This window comes from Hevea brasiliensis, chromosome 4, assembly GCF_030052815.1.
Source record: "Hevea brasiliensis isolate MT/VB/25A 57/8 chromosome 4, ASM3005281v1, whole genome shotgun sequence".
Classification (NCBI taxonomy): domain Eukaryota; kingdom Viridiplantae; phylum Streptophyta; class Magnoliopsida; order Malpighiales; family Euphorbiaceae; genus Hevea; species Hevea brasiliensis.
The window spans coordinates 4,849,087-4,869,372 of NC_079496.1; the positions used below are offsets into that span (position 1 = coordinate 4,849,087).

Here is a 20,286-nt window from a genome sequence, read left to right on the forward strand (position 1 = left end):
AAAAAATTTTAACTTATTTTTTAAATAAAGAAATAAAAATATTAATAATAATAAAATATAAAAATTAAAATGTAATTTAGCCCATAATTGATTAAAATGAAAACTCGGACCCGATGTACTCTTTAATTCCAAAATCAATAATAGTCCGGTCGGGTGGACCAGTTACAACAACGCATAAAGTCCAGAGCCCAGGCCATTTAAATATGGCGTATGCCGTATGGGGTCTTCTCGGATCCGGGTCGCAAAATACCTAAAGGACATCCGTAATTACCAAATCGCCACAGCGGCACAGCCAAGCAAGGCCTACCGGACTCTAATGCAGAAGGGGGACCAGAGCAAGTCTGCTGGCTCGGCTGGTGGCGCGACCGCGCAAGCGGCCAAGAGGGGCCGCCCATTCGGCAGCACAAGCAGCAACGTCGCCTCCGCCTCCTCCGGCGGCCACACCATGGCTCCGTCCAATCTCCTTGGCCCATCGCTTCAAGTTCACACCTCCTTTGTAGGCTGGTCTATCAAATAACAGAACCTACGCAGCCATTTGAGTACACTTCTGTGTTAACTAACAATCACTGTTATGTGATATTTTTGTCTTCAGATCAAAATAATAAGAGAATAGTTTTGGCTCTTCAAAGTGGGTTAAAGAGCGAATTGATATGGGCATTGAACACTCTTACAATGCTCTCTTTCAAAGAAAAGGAAGACATGCGAAAAGATTCTCTGGCTAAAATCCCTGGCTTGCTCGATGCTCTTCTCCAAGTTGTATGTAAATCTTATCCATCAATTCTTTTAACTATGTGAACATCAAGATGGTGAAGGTTTTTGGTATTTATTGCATAATAGGTGTTTTCTGTGGTTTGAGTTGAAATTACATAAGTGGGTAATGAAATTAACTTTTTCTATATGAAGAAAATTATGCACATGTGGCATATGGGATGTTCTGCAATGCAGTCTTGTTAAAATTAAGAAGTTATTAACATGATGCTTGGTTCAAATCAACTACAAACAGTGAATTCTAGTTAGAATTCATTAGAAAATGAACTCCACGGTATGACCAAACTTAAAATGATATAATTTCGTAATTGAATTTCATTTATACGTATTTCCTAAACTACCCTCAATAATAAAAAAATCTTATATTTAATAAAATTTTTAACAATTAACAAATTCATCACCTAATTGCAGAGTGGTAGAAAGGTAGGAAAGAGAGGGGGAGAAAGGTAGGGGAGAGTGTGAGAGAGATGAAAGGTTGGCTTGGGGGGTGGGGGATTGGGGGTTTTTCGGGGGGTGTGTTTGGGTTGGCTGGGGGAAGGGCGGAGAGAGCGGAAGGAGAGAAGTTGTGTTTGTGAGAAATATATGGGCATTTTGGCCGTAAAAGTTTTGTTATCTTAAATCTGTGGGATTCATTTCAAAGTCAAATTCCATAAAATTTTATAGGAATTAGTTTTGGTTATAACTGTTATGGAAAGTCAATCACTATGTTATGGAAAGTCAATCACTATATTATTTTTCTGTATATTTTGTATTCTGTATTCCTATTTAGGATTTCTTATTTAGGATTTCTTCCTAATTAGTAGAACACAATTATAGGAATTAATTGTATATATATACCCTTGTACAGATTAATTGAAATCAATAAGAATCATCTCTTTCTACATGGTATCAGAGCAAATCATCAATCTAGGGTGACTATTTGTTCTCACTACCCAGCTCAGGAGAGACCTTGGTCGCCGACCGCCGCTTTCAACCCCGATCAACATTGCAAGGCTGCGTCTCAACCCCTCATTCCACCACCGTGTCTTTGTTGCACGATCCAAGATAACCATTAAAGGACTTCGAGGTTTGGCTCTCGATCCTATTTCGTATTTGCTTGATTTGTGATTTTGGGTTATTTTGCTGCTATAAGCACTTTGGATTAGCGTTTGGTTAGTTTTCTTTGTCTCAACAAATGGCACAATAAGAATATTATTTACGATGTGATTCCTGATGACTAAGATCACGGAACACAAACTTAATGGTTCGAATTACAGGAGTGGAGTAAGATCGTAGGGTCTATTTGCGTAGCATTAATAAGGATGATCACCTTACTAAAGATCCACCCACCGATGATACACGACAAACTTGGCTAAGGGAGGATGCTCGATTGTTTTTGCACTTGTTCTAACTTGATTCATAGTGAGGTAATTAGTTTAATTAATCACCGTGAATTTGTTAAGGAATTGATGGATTACTTAGATTTTCTCAGATTCGTAAAGGGAATATCTCCCGATTTATGATGTTTGTAAGGCATTCTACCTTGCTGAGAAAAAGGATAAGTCTCTCACGGCTTATTTTATGGATTTTAAACGGGTATATGAGGACCTTAATGTATTGTTGCCTTTTAGTCCTGATGTGAAAGTTCAGCAAGCCCAACGGGAGCAATCGGTCATTATGAGTTTTCTTGCGTGCCTTCCTTGAGTATGAGATCGCTAAATCTCGATTCTCTCGATCGAGATTTCCTCTTTGCATGAAACGTTCACACGGGTCCTTCGTACAGAGAGTACTCAACTTCACAGCCTGTCAGTAGTGCTCTTATTAGCAGTAATCCAAATGGACAACAGGGTAATAGAAGAGGAAGTAGAGGAGTAATTACAGCAATGTAAGTAATCAGCGTAATGGAGAGGCTAGTTCTAATCGGGACTCAAGAGGAGTCATTTGTTATTATTGCCATGAGCCTGGCCTAACAAAATATATTTGTCCGCAACTTCAGAGGTTTATTCAAGTATCACAGATGGCATATTTGGCAGGAGAGACTTTTCCTGTATCTTCCTCTGAGAAAACTTTTTTGGTATCTGCAGTGGATTTTGCACAATTTTCCAAGTATCAGGCATCTCTAAAGCCTAGCGCCTCTCACATCGCTATCACTGAGTCAGGTAAATCTACTACATGCCTTGTGTCTTCTTCATCCAAATGGGTTATTGATTCTGGTGCGACAGATCACATGACAGGTAATTCTAGTCTTCTATCTGCTTTTCAGTCTAATCTCACTACCTCAACAGTTACTATATCTCATGGTACTACTTCTTGTATCATGGGTTCTGGAACTGCGAACCTGACTTCGTCAATTTCTTTGTCTTCTGTTTTGTGTCTACCAAAATTCTCTTTTAATCTACTTTCTGTTAGTAAACTTACTCATACCTTAAATTGTTTTGTTTCCTTTTTTCCTGACCAGTGTTTGTTTCAGGATCTTACGACGAAGCAGATTATTAGTAGAGGACGCGAGTCAGGTGGTCTCTACATTCTGGAAAATCATGTACCCCGGTGGCTTGTTTGCTCCAGTACCTTAACACCTCTTGAAGCTCATTGTAGATTGGGTCATCCTTCTTTGTCTACCATGAAGAAGCTGTGTCCTCAATTTCAGTCTTTATCAGTACTAGAATGTGAGTCGTGTCAGTTTGCAAAACATCATCGTTTGCCTTCTGTGTCTAGAGTCAATAAACGGGCTTCATCTCCTTTTGAGGTAGTTCATTCTGATGTTTGGGGTCCTTGTTCTGTTACATCTAAAACTGGATTTCGTTATTTTGTTACTTTTGTTGATGATTACTCTCGTGTTACCTGGTTATATTTAATGAAAAATCGTTCTGAGTTGTTTTCTATCTTTTGTGCCTTTTGTAATGAAATCAAAACTCAATTTAATATTTCTGTGCGCATATTAAGAAGTGACAATGCCAAAGAATACTTTTCAGCACAATTTCAGCCTTATATAACACAAAATGGCATTCTTCATCAGTCTTCCTGTGTGGATACCCCATCCCAAAATGGCGTGGCCGAAAGAAAAAATCGTCATCTTCTTGAGGTAACTCATGTTCTTCTTTTTCAGATGAAAGTACCTAAACACTTTTGGGCGGATGCAGTTTCCACGGCATGTTTTTTGATCAATCGTATGCCGTCTTCTGTCCTTAATGGGGATATTCCTTATACTACTTTGTTTCCTACAAAATCTTTGTTCCCTATTGAACCTCGTATTTTTGGTTGTACCTGTTTTGTGCGTGATGTTCGTCCACAGGTTACTAAATTGGATCCAAAATCTCTCAAATGTGTCTTCCTTGGGTACTCCCGGCTCCAAAAAGGGTATCGTTGTTTCTCTCCTACTCTTAATCGTTATCTTGTTTCTGCAGATGTCACATTTTTTAAGTCCACTCCATTTTTTCCTCCATCATCTGTGTATGAGAGTCAGGGGGAGGAGGATGATCTCTTAATATATACTGTCCAACCAATGTCTAGTACTCTCCCACACTGCCTTCCTTCGTCTCTAGACCTACTCGACCTCCCGTTGTTCATGTTTATTCCAGAGATTGGAGATTCTCGACTCAGATCCTCTATCGCCTACTTCATTGGGAGATCCTGCACTCATCGATCATGATTCTGATCTAGACTTACCCATTGCTCTTCGTAAAGGTAAACGTTCATGTACTTACCCTATCTCTTCTTTTGTTTCTTATAATCAATTGTCTTCTTGTTCTCGGTGTTTTGTTACATCTTTAGACTCTGTTACTATCCCTAATACTGTTAATGAGGCACTGTCTCATCCTGGCTGGTGTGATGCTATGAAAGAGAAAATGGAGGCTTTAGATGCTAATGGTACATGGGAACTATTGCCTTTACCCACTGGTAAGAAAGCTATTGGTTGTAAATGGGTATATACAGTAAAGGTAAATCCTGATGGTTCTGTGGCTAGGTTAAAAGCACACCTTGTAGCAAAAGGATATGCTCAGACATATGGGGTTGATTACTCTGATACTTTTTCTCCTGTAGCTAAACTTACTTCTATTCGCTTGTTTATCTCTTTATGACTACATATGATTGGCCCCTGTATCAATTGGATATCAAGAATGCTTTCCTTCATGGTGATCTTCAGGAGGAGGTGTATATGGAGCAACCACCTGGGTTTGTTGCTCAGGGGGAGTTAGGTAAAGTTTGTAGGCTTCGAAAGTCTCTTTATGGCTTGAAACAAAGTCCTAGGGCATGGTTTGGGAGATTCAGTGAAGCAAAGACAGAATTTGGTATGCAAAAGAGTAAGTGTGATCACTCAGTATTTTATAGGCAATCTGAGGCTGGTCTAATTCTCTTGGTAGTCTATTTGGATGACATTGTCATAACTGGGAGTGACTCTGCAGGTATTTCATCTCTTAAAACCTTCCTCCAAACTCAGCTTCAGACAAAAGACTTGGGATTGTTAAAGTTTTTTTTGGGTATCGAAGTTATGAGAAGTAAAAAGGGTATTTTCTTGTTTCAAAGAAAATATGTCATCGATCTATTGACAGAGACAAGAAAATTAGGTGCTAAGCCTTGTAGCGCACCAATGACTCCAACTTTACAATCAAGTAGCGGGGATAGTGAGTTGTTTGAAGATCCAGAGAGATACAGAGAGATTGGTAGGAAAATTGAACTACATTCTGATCACTCGTCCCCGACATTGCTTATGCCGTTAGTGTGGTAAGTCGGTTTATGTCTTCCCCAAGCTATTGCTTATTGGGAAGCCTTGGAACAAATCTTGTGTTATCCAAGGGCGCTCCAGAAGAGGTTTGCTATATGGTAATCATGGGCATTTGAATGTTGAATGTTTTTCGATGCCGATCGGGTGGATCTAAGGTTGATAGGAGGTCAACTCTTTGGATATTGCGTTTTTATTGGAGGAAATTTGGTGTCTTGGAGAAGCAAGAAGCGAGTGTAGTTTCTCGATCTAGTCTCGAATCCGAATACAGAGCCATGGCACAATCAGTATGTGAGGTAATGTGGATACTTCAATTACAAGATGAGACAGGTTTTAAGACCTCCCTGCCTGTGAAATTGTGGTGTGATAATCAAGCTGCTCTTTATATTGCTTCTAATCCGGTGTTTCATGAGCGAACCAAACATATTGAGATTGATTGTCACTTTATTCGTGAAAAGATTCAACAACAGATCATCTCAACAGGACACATCAAAACTGGAGAGCAGTTAGGAGATATTTTCACAAAAGCTCTGAATGGAGCTAGGATTGACTACATTTGTAACAAGTTGGGCATGATTAACATCTATGCTCCAACTTGAGGGGGAGTGTTATGGAAAGTCAATCACTATGTTATGGAAAGTCAATCACTATATTATTTTTCTGTATATTTTGTATTCTGTATTCCTATTTAGGATTTCTTATTTAGGATTTCTTCCTAATTAGTAGAACACAATTATAGGAATTAATTGTATATATATACCATTGTACAGATTAATTGAAATCAATAAGAATCATCTCTTTCTACAATAACCAATTCCACGGAATTCAATTCTAAACTTTTTATAAACCAAATACATGATATATGGAATTCAATTGAAATCTACAAAATTTTGTTGAATTCATTTGAACCAAACAACTCCTATATGAAAGTTAGATGTATTCCGGTTATTGTTGCAAATTGGGTTAATGAAATTATTAATGTGTTTAACTGAAACAGATAGATGACTGGCGCGATATAGCACATCCTGCAGATCTCATCAGGACTGATAGGGTTAGAACATTAGGTGCTAATTCTATGGTTACAGGATTTGGTAACGGATACAAGGCATTAGGATCAAGCAATAATCTCACCACCCATTCTGTGTTAGTATGGCATACTTTTTTTGACATACATGAAAAGTTTGGCTTGGATAACAATGAATAAGGATAATGTATGTCTGGCTGTGGCAGATTGGGGTCAGGTTCTTCTGTAACTGAAGCTTTATGGCAGAAGAATGCAGCCAAAGTCCTTCAGAGTGGTGGTTTAATGAGGATGGACCATTTAATTTGGATGAGGAGGGGCGAGCAGAAAAGCAGCAGTGCGCAGTGGCTGCTTCAAATATCATACGCAATTTCTCCTTCATGCCAGGGCTCAACATCGGCATTGCTTGGAAACTGTATTCCAATGTATAGAAGATCATATTACCGGTAAGAAGCTTACAAAAGGGTAATAATGGTTTGATGTGCAGTTGCTCCTTAATAGATTCTATGATTATTTCATTTGATGTTATTCTTGTTGGACTCGAAGTCTTTATTTCCAAGCTGGTTGAGATTAGCTGAATGGATACTTTTCCTCCACCCAGCTTTGTGTAGGGTCATTTTCGTAGGATTCATATTTATAGAGGCTAACATTGTTGTACTCTGGCATACAACATATGCAATTCTTCTTATGTGGGTTTACAATGGCTATGCCTGACCCAAGCTCAGTCTGAGGAGAAGCCTCATGGAAAATCCTTTGGCTTATATGCTAAGACCACGATGATATTGAATGGGAAGAATGCCATCTGCTGTGACATATTTTCCCAAACCCTACTATAAAGTTAAGGTCTTTGGTTTTGTAGTTGCATACTAGTGGATTATATACTTGCGGTTTTCCCTAAGGGAAAATGGTAAAATCTTCCCATTGTTCTTATGTGTCACATGTGAAATGGTTGTGAAGTGAAACAGTCAGAAATTGTTATTCTTGAATCTCCAGATGATGAATTTTTTTTTTTTTCTGGCAACAGAGATGAATTGTTCTCTCTTTTTATTTCTTTTTGGGCTTGGATTAATTCATTAAAAATCAAAATGGGGTATTTAATTTTCCTACTTTTTTGTTAAATGCTGGTAAAATATATTGACAGAGGATGAGGAACTTGTTACAAATGCCCTTGAGACAATAGTAAATTTGGCTTCATTGCTTGATCTTGGAATTTTCAGCTCAGCAAAACCATCTTACATCAAAATAACGTGAGAAATCTTATTTTAGTTTGCTTTTAAAGCACACATACTTCCGATTACAACATGGGGTTGATATGTTTGCTAATTGCTTTTGTTGAACAGAGAGAAACTTGCAGTCCAGGCTATCATGGGGATGCTAGGTTCTACCATTAAAGCTTGGCACTGTGCTGCTGCAGGATTACTGGGGCGGATGATAATAAATCCTGACAATGAACTGTTCCTTCTTCCCTTTGTTCCTCAGGTTGATATTGCTCAACTGGCATTGTTTTTTTCATATATCTAATTTGCATGAAATTGTAATGTGGTGTCAAATGCATAATGCAGATACATAAGCGTTTGGTAGATCTTATGAGCATACAGGCATTAGATGCACAAGCAGCAGCTGTTGGTGCACTCTATAACCTTGCAGAAGTTAATATGGATTGCAGATTGAAGCTTGCTAGCGAGCGATGGTGATGTTCTTTTTTGTTTCATAAATTACAAATCATTCAAGGAAAAACTTTATAGCATGGGATTTTATTGTTAATATTTATTGATGTAATGACATGACAGTTTTCTCTGAAAAATTTATCAAATTCAGGGCTGTTGATCGGCTATTGAAGGTGATCAAGACACCACATCCAGTGCCTGAAGTTTGCAGGAAAGCAGCAATGATACTGGAGAGCCTGGTCTCTGAGCCCCAGAACAGGGCCTTGCTGCTTGCTTGTGAGAATGCATTTGCAGATATTCTCTTCTCAGATAGCAGATATTCTGATACATTTGGAAGGATCTTGTATGAGCTGACATCTAGACCAAACAACAAATTCACAGCAGCACGTGGTGTTTGGGGCATGTGATTAAAAGCCTGCATTACAAAGATCATCTATCTCCAACTCGCAAGAACGTCGTGTATTGACGCATAGATCTTGTAAATTTATTCAGACATCTAGGTTTCAGTTAGTCATATGTAGTATCATAATTTTGTTTTATTGGATTATTTATATTTTGTCAATTTCTTGTTGCAATCGTTTTCCAAGTGTAATGTGATCAACAACACTAGCTTTTTTAAGAATATCAATTGATCACAGTTGAATGATAATAACAGGGTGTCGTAAACCTGGGCTCTCGTATTTTGGGACAGTAAAGGGTCGAAATCCAACATTATTTAATATTTGGGCTCTCATTTTGCCCAAACCCAAAAATAAGAAATATCGGTCTTCCCCACCAGGAGTGCTACTGCGACGCCCCATTCATTACCCACCATTGGAAATTACTTCACTTTTTTTTTTTTTTACTTCACTTTAAAACAAATGCAAGCAATTCTTTTCAGAAATGTTAATTAAGGCATAATTATAAATTAATTCTACTTTCTAATTTAACAAAAATTAAAGATTATATATTAATAATGAGTTTGAATAGATGATATTAGAAGCGGTTTAGATATAACATTAAGTAATATACTGAATCACAATTAGTTTTTTTGTCCTTAAATGTTTTTTGTTTTGTAAACCACATACAATTTTGTGTTCCTATAGTGTATTCAATTGCACTTTCTACATAGAAAATTCTTTTACAACTTGATTCATTACTATCAAAATATAATTGATTATTTTTTATTAAAAATTAATGATTATAATTTTTATATATTAATTAAGATTATATGTTTATAATATATTTAAATATTATATATATATATATTTATAATAACTGAAATTTTAAATTTATGTTTCTTGGATTATATATTTATAAATGATTTTATATTTTAATAAAACAATTAATTTAAGACATTTAAATAGGAATATGTTAAAAACCTATAATTTTAAATTAAGAAATTTTGTCAACAGGCATACTGCCGTGCCGTCACATGTATGGAAAAAACCTTCACATGGCAAACTTTTAGATTCAAGTCATTTTCGTTTTTTCATTTGGCATTTACAGATAGTACTAGAGCTGGCAATTTTGAACATTGATAGATTACAAGATATGAATCGATATGTAGTTAAATGGATTTGGGTTTAACGTAAACAAACACGTTAAAAATAAGGATTTAATCAGATTGATCAACTTAACCTGATAAAAGGTGCAACAATCGAATTATTTAATCGAATTCATAGTTTAATCCATTTTATTTTGGTCTATTTAAATCTGCTATGGCCCTTTTGTTTATAATTAAAAATATAATTTTACTATCAATATTTTATAATTTATATTTTCTTATTATTTTTATGAAACACTTAATATTAAAAGAAAATCTAAATTCTTGATTAATACCATAATTATATAGAGAGAGAGTAAACAAATTACATAATGAACTAAAAGAAAAAATTTTAAATCAAACATTATAACTGATTTTATTATAACTACTCAATTTGTATATGAATAGATTATATGAGGTTAAGAAAATAAAATTATATATTGATTTTAAATTTCTTTTGAAGGATGTTAATATTTAAAAACAAAATTTTATTTGTTTTAAGAATAAAAATAAAGGAACAAATTCAATAAAAATTTTGTATTGATTAAAAAATAATTTCTATAAATACATTAATAAAATAAATTATTGACATCACTAATTATTTATAATATAATTTTAATTTAACTTATATAATAATTTAATGAATGTTATTCACACACACATATATATATAAGATCATATATAAAGTTGAAGTATAATGCAGTCGGTCATTAATTATATGAACATTGGATAGACTCAAGTTCAAGTCCTATCCCTTCTCTTGCAACCTGCTCAAATTTTTTAAATAAACAGGTCATACGAATCATTAAACGGGTTACATGAGTTGTGTCATATAATTTATTTAGATGATTTATTTCATAAATGGGTCATTAAATGAGTTATATAGGTCGTGTCATGTGACATGTTTAATAAATGAATTGTGTTCGAGTTGAGTATAATCGTATCGTGTTAGAATGAGACACGACCCATTTAGACATGACACAACACAGATTGCCACCTCTACATAGATCACAACTCATTAGAGTAATATAATATGAAGACAAAAAAATGAGATTCTTGAACATCTCTGTGAGTTTTCACATGCTTTTTAATATTTCACATTAGTTTGAAATAGAGTTAATGTGAATAGAGTTAATGTGCCCCTTATAAAGTCTTGGCACTTCTTCCCGCTTGAACTAGCTTTTGAGAGTAAGTTAAGCCCGGCCAATTTTCTTAATATGGTATCAAAGCTTCTCCATCCAATGTTGGGCCTCTAATTAGTGTTTCATGCTCCAGTTGTTTGGCCTTAGGCGTGAGGGGGTGTTTTAATATTCCACATTAGTTTGGGATTGAGGTAATGTGCAGCTTATAAGGGCCTTGACACTTCTTCCCCCTTGAACTAGCTTTTAGGAGCTGGTTAAGTCTGACTCATTTTCTTAAGAGGGTCTCATGACATTACAAAATGCAAATGCCGGAGTAGATTGGGAGCAACACCCTTTAAAAGTCTATAATATGTGCATGCATGCATTTATTGGCTTTACAAATGTAAATGATTTTAGAAATTGTTTTTTTCTAAAAGTAAAGGAGAAGAAGATCTCTTTTTCTCTCATTTGAGGGTTTCATTTTAAGGCCAGGTCTTGGTGTTCTGCCCGCGCTTGGTGGCTTTCCTTTACCTCTCCGAGTGGAGGGAGGCCACCTCCCCCTCCCTAGTTAGTAAGTCTCCTTTCCTACAAGCGGATAGGGGTGTAAACAGACTTTCATCAAAGGGGGCAGTAAGTGGTGAATGGCGAGGGTTCTATACGCTGCCCTTGTATTGTGATCATATGTTTTTTCCATTGCATGTCTTTGCTTTGAATGAGTTTACTCCTTTGTGTTATTGTTGCAGATTTGTGGCATATAAGGGAAGATTTTTGTATGTAGATTTGCTCAATTTGTAAGGTTTAGAGCTTTCATTGCTTTCTGCGTCGGTGTGGTTTCATATTTATGATCTGACATGGAACCAATCGTCTGGTGTGGTAACTTGCGGGATATGATGCAGTAGATCGGCCCAAAATGTGCAAATGGGATACCAAACTCACTTGTTGTGGCGTCGATGCAAAGCTTCAGGGAGCTTGGCTCCTAGGCCTAAGGTTTCGTCAACTATCGGTTTTCCTTGAAGCTAGTGAGAAGATTGTGTTAGCGATTTGATCTTTAGTGCTTTCTTATGTCATCTTTGGCATCAAGAGTTGGGAGATCTACTATTTCTCGTAGCCAAAATGGCTCTAGGCATCTTTTTAAGCGACCAAAAATGAATAGGGCTATAGTGAGCAGGTAGCTGCTTCTCATTTCTGTCAGGTCAAGGATTTTAGGAAGTAGACCCTTTTGCAAATTAGGGTTTTTATGTTGTTTGGGCCTAACCTTTTGTGAGCTTAGCTTGAGAAATTTGTTTGTTGGACTCTATTGTAATTGGATCCCAAGCCTTTTTAAATTAATAAAAGATCATATGCCTAAAAAAAAAATTGCAACTTTCTGAATTCTTCTATTATGTACTTACTTAGAATGATAAGTCTGGTGGTTAGACTGTCTGCTCTTATTTATTTAAGACAAAACAATTAAACACAACTATATTACACATATGACAGCCATAATGTATTATTATTATTATTATTAGAAAATAATTTTAATAAATATTTCAAATATTATTATATGAACAATAAAAATATTACTTTGAAATATAAAAAATAATTTATTAATAATAGATAAATATATAAATTAATTTATTTTGTAAGAAAAGAAATTTTAATATATAACTTGAATTGAAATATTAATGGAAACTAACTTGTATTTGAGAGTTTATAATAATGTATACAACAATTAAAATCTCAATAAGAGGAATAATTCTATTAAAATAGAGAAAAGCAACAAAACACTAACAAGGAGTTAATAAATTTCAGAATTTATTTACCCAATATCTATTAATAATAGTTTGGATTGAATTATGATTCCAAACACACACAATTCTTGAAATTATTAAAAAAAAAAAGTTAAAAAAGAAAAGAGCTGGAAAGATTAGTGATGACCACTTAAAAGAGAAAATAAAAAGGAGGAATTTCTAATTGAACTTTGTGTTTATTAATAATTTAACATGATAAAATATTGAAAAAAAAATTATGAAGTCACTTTTCTAATGTCTAATTTATATTACAAAATTCATAAAACATCATCAGAAAACGAACATCGTTATTTATTTATTTATTGAAAAACCTCCCCGGATGTGTTGCGTGCCGACTGTTTAGCCGGAGATGGAGCAGCAGAAAAACCTCCCCGGATGTTGCCATATGATAATGGTTAATATTGAAAAAGTCCATGACTTGCAAATTGACAGTGAAATCAAACAATCTTTCAGGATATCCTCCTGTTACAATCTATATATACATATACAATCTTTCAGGAGGATATATACTGTCCTTGTTACAATCTTTATATATCGAAGTGACAAAAATTTATAGTTTCCTTTGCTTTTTTTTTTTTTTAACAGAAAGATTTTGCTACCATTCATGAATCAAACAAACAAACACATAATATCCTTATATCCAGTAATGGAGTAGGGGGATTAGCAGTACACCCAGCTGCAAGACAGCCCAAGCGAACCCTCTTAGCTACACAGTCTGCACAGCTATTAGCATTTCTAGCAACAGAAATACAAGGGATAGAAGGATAAGGTATCAATAAAGCTTTGATATCATGAAATAATATCCTCTAATTCTCAAGGAATGGAAAAAGAAACAAGCTCAATCAGCTTATTATAAATGATTATCATTTGTCGCTCACATAAAATACTCCCTCAAAAATTCTTCATTGGTTAAAACGTAAAGTTTTATATTTGATTGTAATAAAATAATTTCATACATAAATCCTAATTAAGAGTTATTAGCACAATTGGTAAATGTAAATATGTTTATTTCTCACCTTCTTGATCAATATTCAAATTTTGGAACTAAATTATAAACATGGTATTATTATTATTATTATTATAAATATATTTTTTTCCTTCATAAATTAATTAACTATTCACATTTGATAAATAAAATTTTAATTTGGTATCTATTTAATTTTTAATTTATTTTTTCATTTTTCTATAATTATAAAAAAATCTCACTATTTACGTTTTTATTTTTCTTCCACATTAAAATAAATCTCTTTTAAAATCTTTTTTCTATGTAAAGCGTAATATTTTCAATTAATTTCTAATATATTTTCTCTTTTTTCAAGATCTTTTTTCTTTTCTATTTTATCTTTCATAAAATCTCTAAATTATGATTTTGTAAAATTTTTTTTCCGAAAATGCATCAATAAATTATTATTTTAAGATAATAGTTATAATTAACTGTAAACTCTATAAAAAAATTTGCACAGCATTCATTATTTATCAAAATGAGAAAAAAATGAAAGAAAATAATAAAAAAAATAAAAATTTCAAATTCTTTATACACATTTAAAAGAGATTATATAAAAACATCCATCCATATAATACATGATGAAACATTTCTATTTATGGAATATGAAATTAATGTTGTTTAATTAATTTATCATGGATATAATTAGTTAGAGTGCAAAGATAGAGAGATGCTACTTTTTTGTACTTAATATAATAGAAAATTATATTAATTTTTATGGATGACATTTTATAGGGACAATTAAGTCAAACAACTAAAATTGCATTTAAAAAATTGTGACATTAACTATTTTAGTTGTGAAAATAAATCCACCCTTAATTTATTATTCTTCCATTCTCCCCATATATATATATATATATGTGTTAAAGTTATCACTGTTTGAAATGATTTTTATAATAGAATTTAATTCTATTAAAAATATTTAATTCAAATGAGTTTGTAAGAAAATTCATGTATTTGAAATATTTTTTAAATAATAAAATTCATTTAAATTATTTTGTTTGAAATAATTAATAAGGAAAATGGATGTATTTAATTATTTTCATATTTTATCCTTATTTATAAAAAAAATCAATATAATTTAAGTAAATATATTTTGAATATTTAATAAAAATATTATTAAATAAATTGAATTTTTATAAAATCATGTATTTTTTTTATAAAAATTCATTTATTTTAATATATTTTTTAATTAAAAAAATTCAATTCTAATAATTTTAAAATGTGCAAATATGAGAATGATGAAATAAAATTCAATCGAATTATTCTTATTATTATTATTATTCAAACATACCCTTGTATATATATATTTTTTTTAATTGTCCTCTCTTAATTTCAAGAACTACTAGACTTAACCAAGCTCTGAGTTTATGTTCATGGTCGACGTACAGGTTGCCTATGAGTCGTAGCCCATTTTTGTGAAATGGGCCTTTAAGATTTGCATGTCTTTTATTTATTGCAGGGAAGCTAAATAGAACAGTTTGGATAAACAAATCTTTAGGACTAGGATTGCAAACCATCATTTCAACTACTAGACTGAAGATTGTTTGATCCTGTTCTCAAATCCAACAACTACTAATTATTCATCTGGGTAGTTGTATATCTTTCATAATCTCTCTCCCGTAGAAGTTTTAAAAATATACTCAGATTATGAATTGGTATTTTCATTATTTTAAATTATCATATATATATATATATATATATATATATATATATATATATATATATATATGGAAAATATTCCTGTTCTTTAACAGAATTTATCTCATTCAATGTGTTTTTATTTTATTTTATTTATTTTGTGTCAATTTAAATTGAATCCAAATTCATGTTTAAGATCTTATGGTTTTGGGATTAGAAATTACAATGATATGATATTCATGAAAATTATTATATATTTGAACACAAATTTATTAATATTTTTAATATGTGAAGTAATCACAAACTAAATTAAAATTTATTATAAATTACTTGAATTAATTCTATATAATATTATATTTTAATTAATCTTTTATTTTTTAAAAATTTAATAATCTTGTAAAATATTTAAAATATAATGTTAATTAATGATTTATATAAATAAATATAGGTAATGAATACCTAACATATAAAATTTAAATTTAATCATATTTAAATATAAATATTATTTTCTAAATTTAAATTCATCTTAATAAAATAGAGTAATATTTGATTTATTCATTCTATTGAGAATGACACTATTATTACTGAATTAAGTATTACAATAATCTTATTATTTTATATAATCTCTTTTTTTTTTAATAATATTAAAATTTTCTTTAAAATTATGCTATTTTAAATATAAATTCAATTAGATCAAATAAATAAAAAAGTCATAAAATATACTATTAACTAAGATTTTTAATATTATTTATCTTAAATGTATATTAGTTAAAACACTCCAAAATTGCATGTCTTCATCAAGAAAAGATAAATGGCCATGTGGGTATACACAATCTCTTTTGACTCCATTATTAATCATGGATTCTTGCACTCTACCTCTAACTTATTTCACAATTCATCACTACTTGCCCTAGCTATGGCTTGAGTTGGTGAAGACTACATAAGAAAGAAATGGAATTTCTTATCAGTTTTTCCTTGTGTTGCTGGTAAACGTTTTATATTATATAAAATCTTAAAATATTATTGGATCACACTTTTATAAGATATCTCACCGAAAATTTTGAATACGATGTGTGTTTTAATGTGAACCGACTTAAAACATATTACTCATTTAATAGATGATTTGAAGTTTATATATTATAAAATAAATACTTAATTATTAAATTTAATTATTTTTTATTTAGAGATATATATATATACACACAAAAATGGGTCAATTGGGTCATCTTGAAAATATTTTTTATATATACATGATTTATATATATTAATTTTTCATAAATTTAATTATTAAAAATATTTTTATAATATTTAAAATTAATTAAGACAAAAAATATGATGTGTATTTAAAAGTTTATTTATTTTTAAAATTCTATTGTCAATAACAAATATCAAGATAAAATGATATAATTGTATATATAATAAATTAATAAATGACTTTTAATTATTTATTTAGAGATATTAATTTTTTTTCAACATATATTATATATTATTTATATGTTATATAGACTCATGATTTAATATTTTATGACAATTATATATAACTACACTAACAGAGATGGGAAAATGCTCCATTGAACCTCAATTAAACTAAATCACCCCTAAATTAACCAACATGTATAAGTTGAACAATCCAACTGTGAGTATATATAAAATTTTATGTTTTTTCATGCATTACTTGCAGATTTTTTTTACATTTTTATTGCCATTTATTATAAAATAATTATATTTTTTATTTTCATTTTATTTTTTATTTTAATTAATTATTTCTTATAAAATTTTATATTTAATTAAAGTCAAATATAAATAAGATTAAAAATTTTAAATTTATATAAATACTAAAATTAAGAATTTTAAATTTTATATAAATAATAAAATTAATTTAAACAATAAAAATATAATTATAATTAATTTAAAAAATAAATATATTTTTAATAAAATCAATATTTCCCTTTCTACATTTATATTTAATAATATTAATAAAAGATATTAATATTATATTTTTAATTTCTTAATATTTTTTATTTATTTTTATATTTTAATCCCACAAAAAAAATTTTCTATGTGCACAGTCCTATTATTGGGAATATTGTAGAATATTGAAAAGATTATAAATTCACAATCGACCACCAGCAGCTAGAAGCGTTGCATCACTTTGCTATTGTATTACATTAATTAATTTATTTATGCGCGAGGAATAGCAAAAAAAATTTTCCAAGCATCCATGGCATGCACTGAGTCTTGAATCAAGATTGAGGTTGTTGCAAAATATAACTATATATAGTACACTAATGTATTTATCAAGTATTTTTTATTTGACAAATTTTAATTTCGTTGGGCTTGTAATCCTCCTACAAATGCTTGGATCCATTAACAATATCAGGGAAAAAAAAAAATCACCTTGTTTTCATGCATATATATCAACCAAATGCTAATTAAACTAAAAACACAATCTCGCTGCTAGGAAGGATGATTAAATGGATCGATGGAGCTTCAAGATGAATTAATGGACACCACCTTAGGCACATGAACAGGAAATTCATCAATTTCATCCATCCAAGGGTCCTTTTCTTTGGCTGGATTGATTGTCTTCAATGCACGCCACACAGCACTGTTACACTTGAATCCTGAACCAAATGCAATCTGCCATGTTCTATCACCCTTCCTGATTCTCCCCTTGGCTTCAGAGTAAGCCAATTCATACCATAAAGAACTGCTTGAAGTGTTACCAAACCTATAAAGAGTCATTCTTGAAGGCTCCATGTGCCAATCAGTAAGATCAAGATTTTTCTCTAGCTCATCTAAAACAGCTCTTCCTCCTGCATGGATGCAGAAGTGCTCAAAAGCCAACTTGAAATCTGGAATGTATGGTTTGATCTTCATTTTAAAGACCTTTCTCGCCACTAAAGTTGCAAAAAATAAGAGCTGCTCTGACATTGGAAGGACTAATGGCCCTAGAGTTGTGATATTGGTCTTAAGGGCTTCTCCAGCAACAGCCATAAGGTCTTTAGAAAGCGAAACACCAATTCTCCTGCGTTCACCTTCATCCTCTTTCTGGAACACACAATTGTAACATTTATCATCTGAACCTTTATGAGTACGAACTGTGTGGATGAGTTGATACTTGGAGCGGCGACCATCTGATGCTCGGTTGGAGAGAAGGATGGCGGCACCACCCATTCGGAAGAGGCAGTTTGAGACAAGCATTGATCGGTCGTTGCCAAAGTACCAATTGAGAGTGATGTTCTCCATACTCACCACTAGAGCATAGGAGTTGGGGTGAACCTGATATGATCACTCAATTATTCACGTGCCCAAAAGTATAACAGTGCTATAAAAATAACAATACTTATTTATCATAAATTGAAAATTTTAATTATTTTATATGTAAATATATATGTTATATTTTCAATTCATTCGATTGTTCTAAATAAATATTTTATAAAAATATATTATTTTCTCCAGATGATGTGAATCAAATGAAAGCTACCATAGTTAACTCAGGCAGCTGTGCATGGGGGTGTAGCATTAATGGTTGAAATACAAGCTTTTCCTTTTAAATTTGGTTACAACTCCCGTCCCTGCATAAAATAAATAAGCTTGCATATAATAAAATTTTCTAAACATATCAATTAATAAGGGTGGGTATACCCTTATACCAGCTGTGTGCATGTGAACAAAAGTCCTAATTTCCCATCACGATGCATGTAGTCACCATAGTTTGTCCTTGTAATTTTGTATCCTCAACATATAGAAAACAACGGTTGAATTTATCCAAAACAATAATAATAATATCCATCCAAATAGAGAAAAAAAAAATCAACAATCTGTCAATAAATTACCTGTAAAAGCTGTTTGGCAAGGTCGATGGAAATAAGCCCAGCACTGCAGCCCATACCACCAAGGTTATAACTCATTATGTTCCCTCTTAGCCTGTAGTGATTTACTATCATGGCAGAGAGAGACGGCGTTGGATTGAACAAGCTACAGTTTACAATAAGGATCCCTATATCCTTGGCTTTAACCCCAGTTTTGGCCAAGAGCTCATCGATTGCGCTGAACATCACAGTCTCAGCCTCCTTCCTTGCCTCTGCCATGCACGGGTTTGGTGGAACCCTCATCACAGCCTCAGGCAAGTAAGTCTTTTGCCCCAACCCGGACCTCTCCAGGATCTTCTTTTGAAAGGCCAAGTTCTCTTCGGTGAAGCTCTCAGCCAGCGCTGATCTCTCCATGAAAGTTTCTCTCGTGCATATGCGAGCTGCTTCTGGCTTGTAACAAGCAAAATTTACCAAGTACACTTTTCTTGGGCGGCTCATGAAGTAAAGAGTAGCCAAGAAAACTATAAGACCAGAACACAGTGTTACAGAGACAAAATTAAACTCTAGGTGGTTCCATAGCTGAACTAAGTCTTGGATTGTAAGAGTCGAAAGATGAGCAGAGGCAACACCCAGAAGTGGAATGAGCACCAGATACATGGCATTGGAGATTAAATAATGGTAACCTAGTTTCACATATTTGAGTCTAACTGATAGGAGAAAATTTGGCAAGTTGTTTCTCTTTATTTCAGGCTGAGCATCTTCCGAAACTGATTCAGGTTTCGGGTTTCGTCTAAGTTCCTCTGCCATTATTGACAAAAAAAAGAAACAAAAGGTACTCAATACACTGTAACTTCCACCAAATGGAAGGAGTTGGAATCTTTGATTATTATGAGGATTTGGACGAAGAATAAAGAAAACCCAGAGCGAAGGAGAGAGCTAATGAAGAATAAGAAAAGAGCAGGGTTGTGATGTGAAGAGGGAGGGAGGGAGGGAGGTGCTATGGGAATATAAAGAGTGTGAATCTGGAGAAAGAGAGAGGTAAGGGAGGGGAGTAATTATTAAGAAGGACTCACTTTCTATACAATAAAAAATAAGAAGAATTTATGAGAATATTATTTTTAATACTCTTAGTACACCTAATAATTAGGCAAGCAGGGATGGGGAGGATGCAACTACCCCAACGAACCTTTAATTGTTAATTAACCCGCCATGCATTGAATTTGCCGACCGGAAAAA

General features: G+C 32.5%; 1 protein-coding gene and 1 pseudogene across 1 annotated transcript; one reads left to right on the forward strand and one right to left on the reverse strand.

Moving 5' to 3' along the window:
* The first annotated feature begins 147 nt into the window (after positions 1-147).
* On the forward strand, positions 148-8,717 carry LOC110673208 (armadillo repeat-containing protein LFR-like; annotated as a pseudogene).
* Positions 8,718-17,490: 8,773 nt separating this feature from the next.
* LOC110673229 (3-ketoacyl-CoA synthase 11) lies at positions 17,491-20,106 on the reverse strand. The gene is made up of 2 exons (XM_021836294.2): positions 19,075-20,106; positions 17,491-18,517 (listed from the first exon to the last, which is right to left on the reverse strand). Exons 1-2 carry the CDS (start codon positions 19,855-19,857, stop codon positions 17,726-17,728), a joined length of 1,575 nt encoding a protein of 524 aa, XP_021691986.2. The 5' UTR covers positions 19,858-20,106; the 3' UTR covers positions 17,491-17,725.
* Between the last annotated feature and the right edge of the window lie 180 nt (positions 20,107-20,286).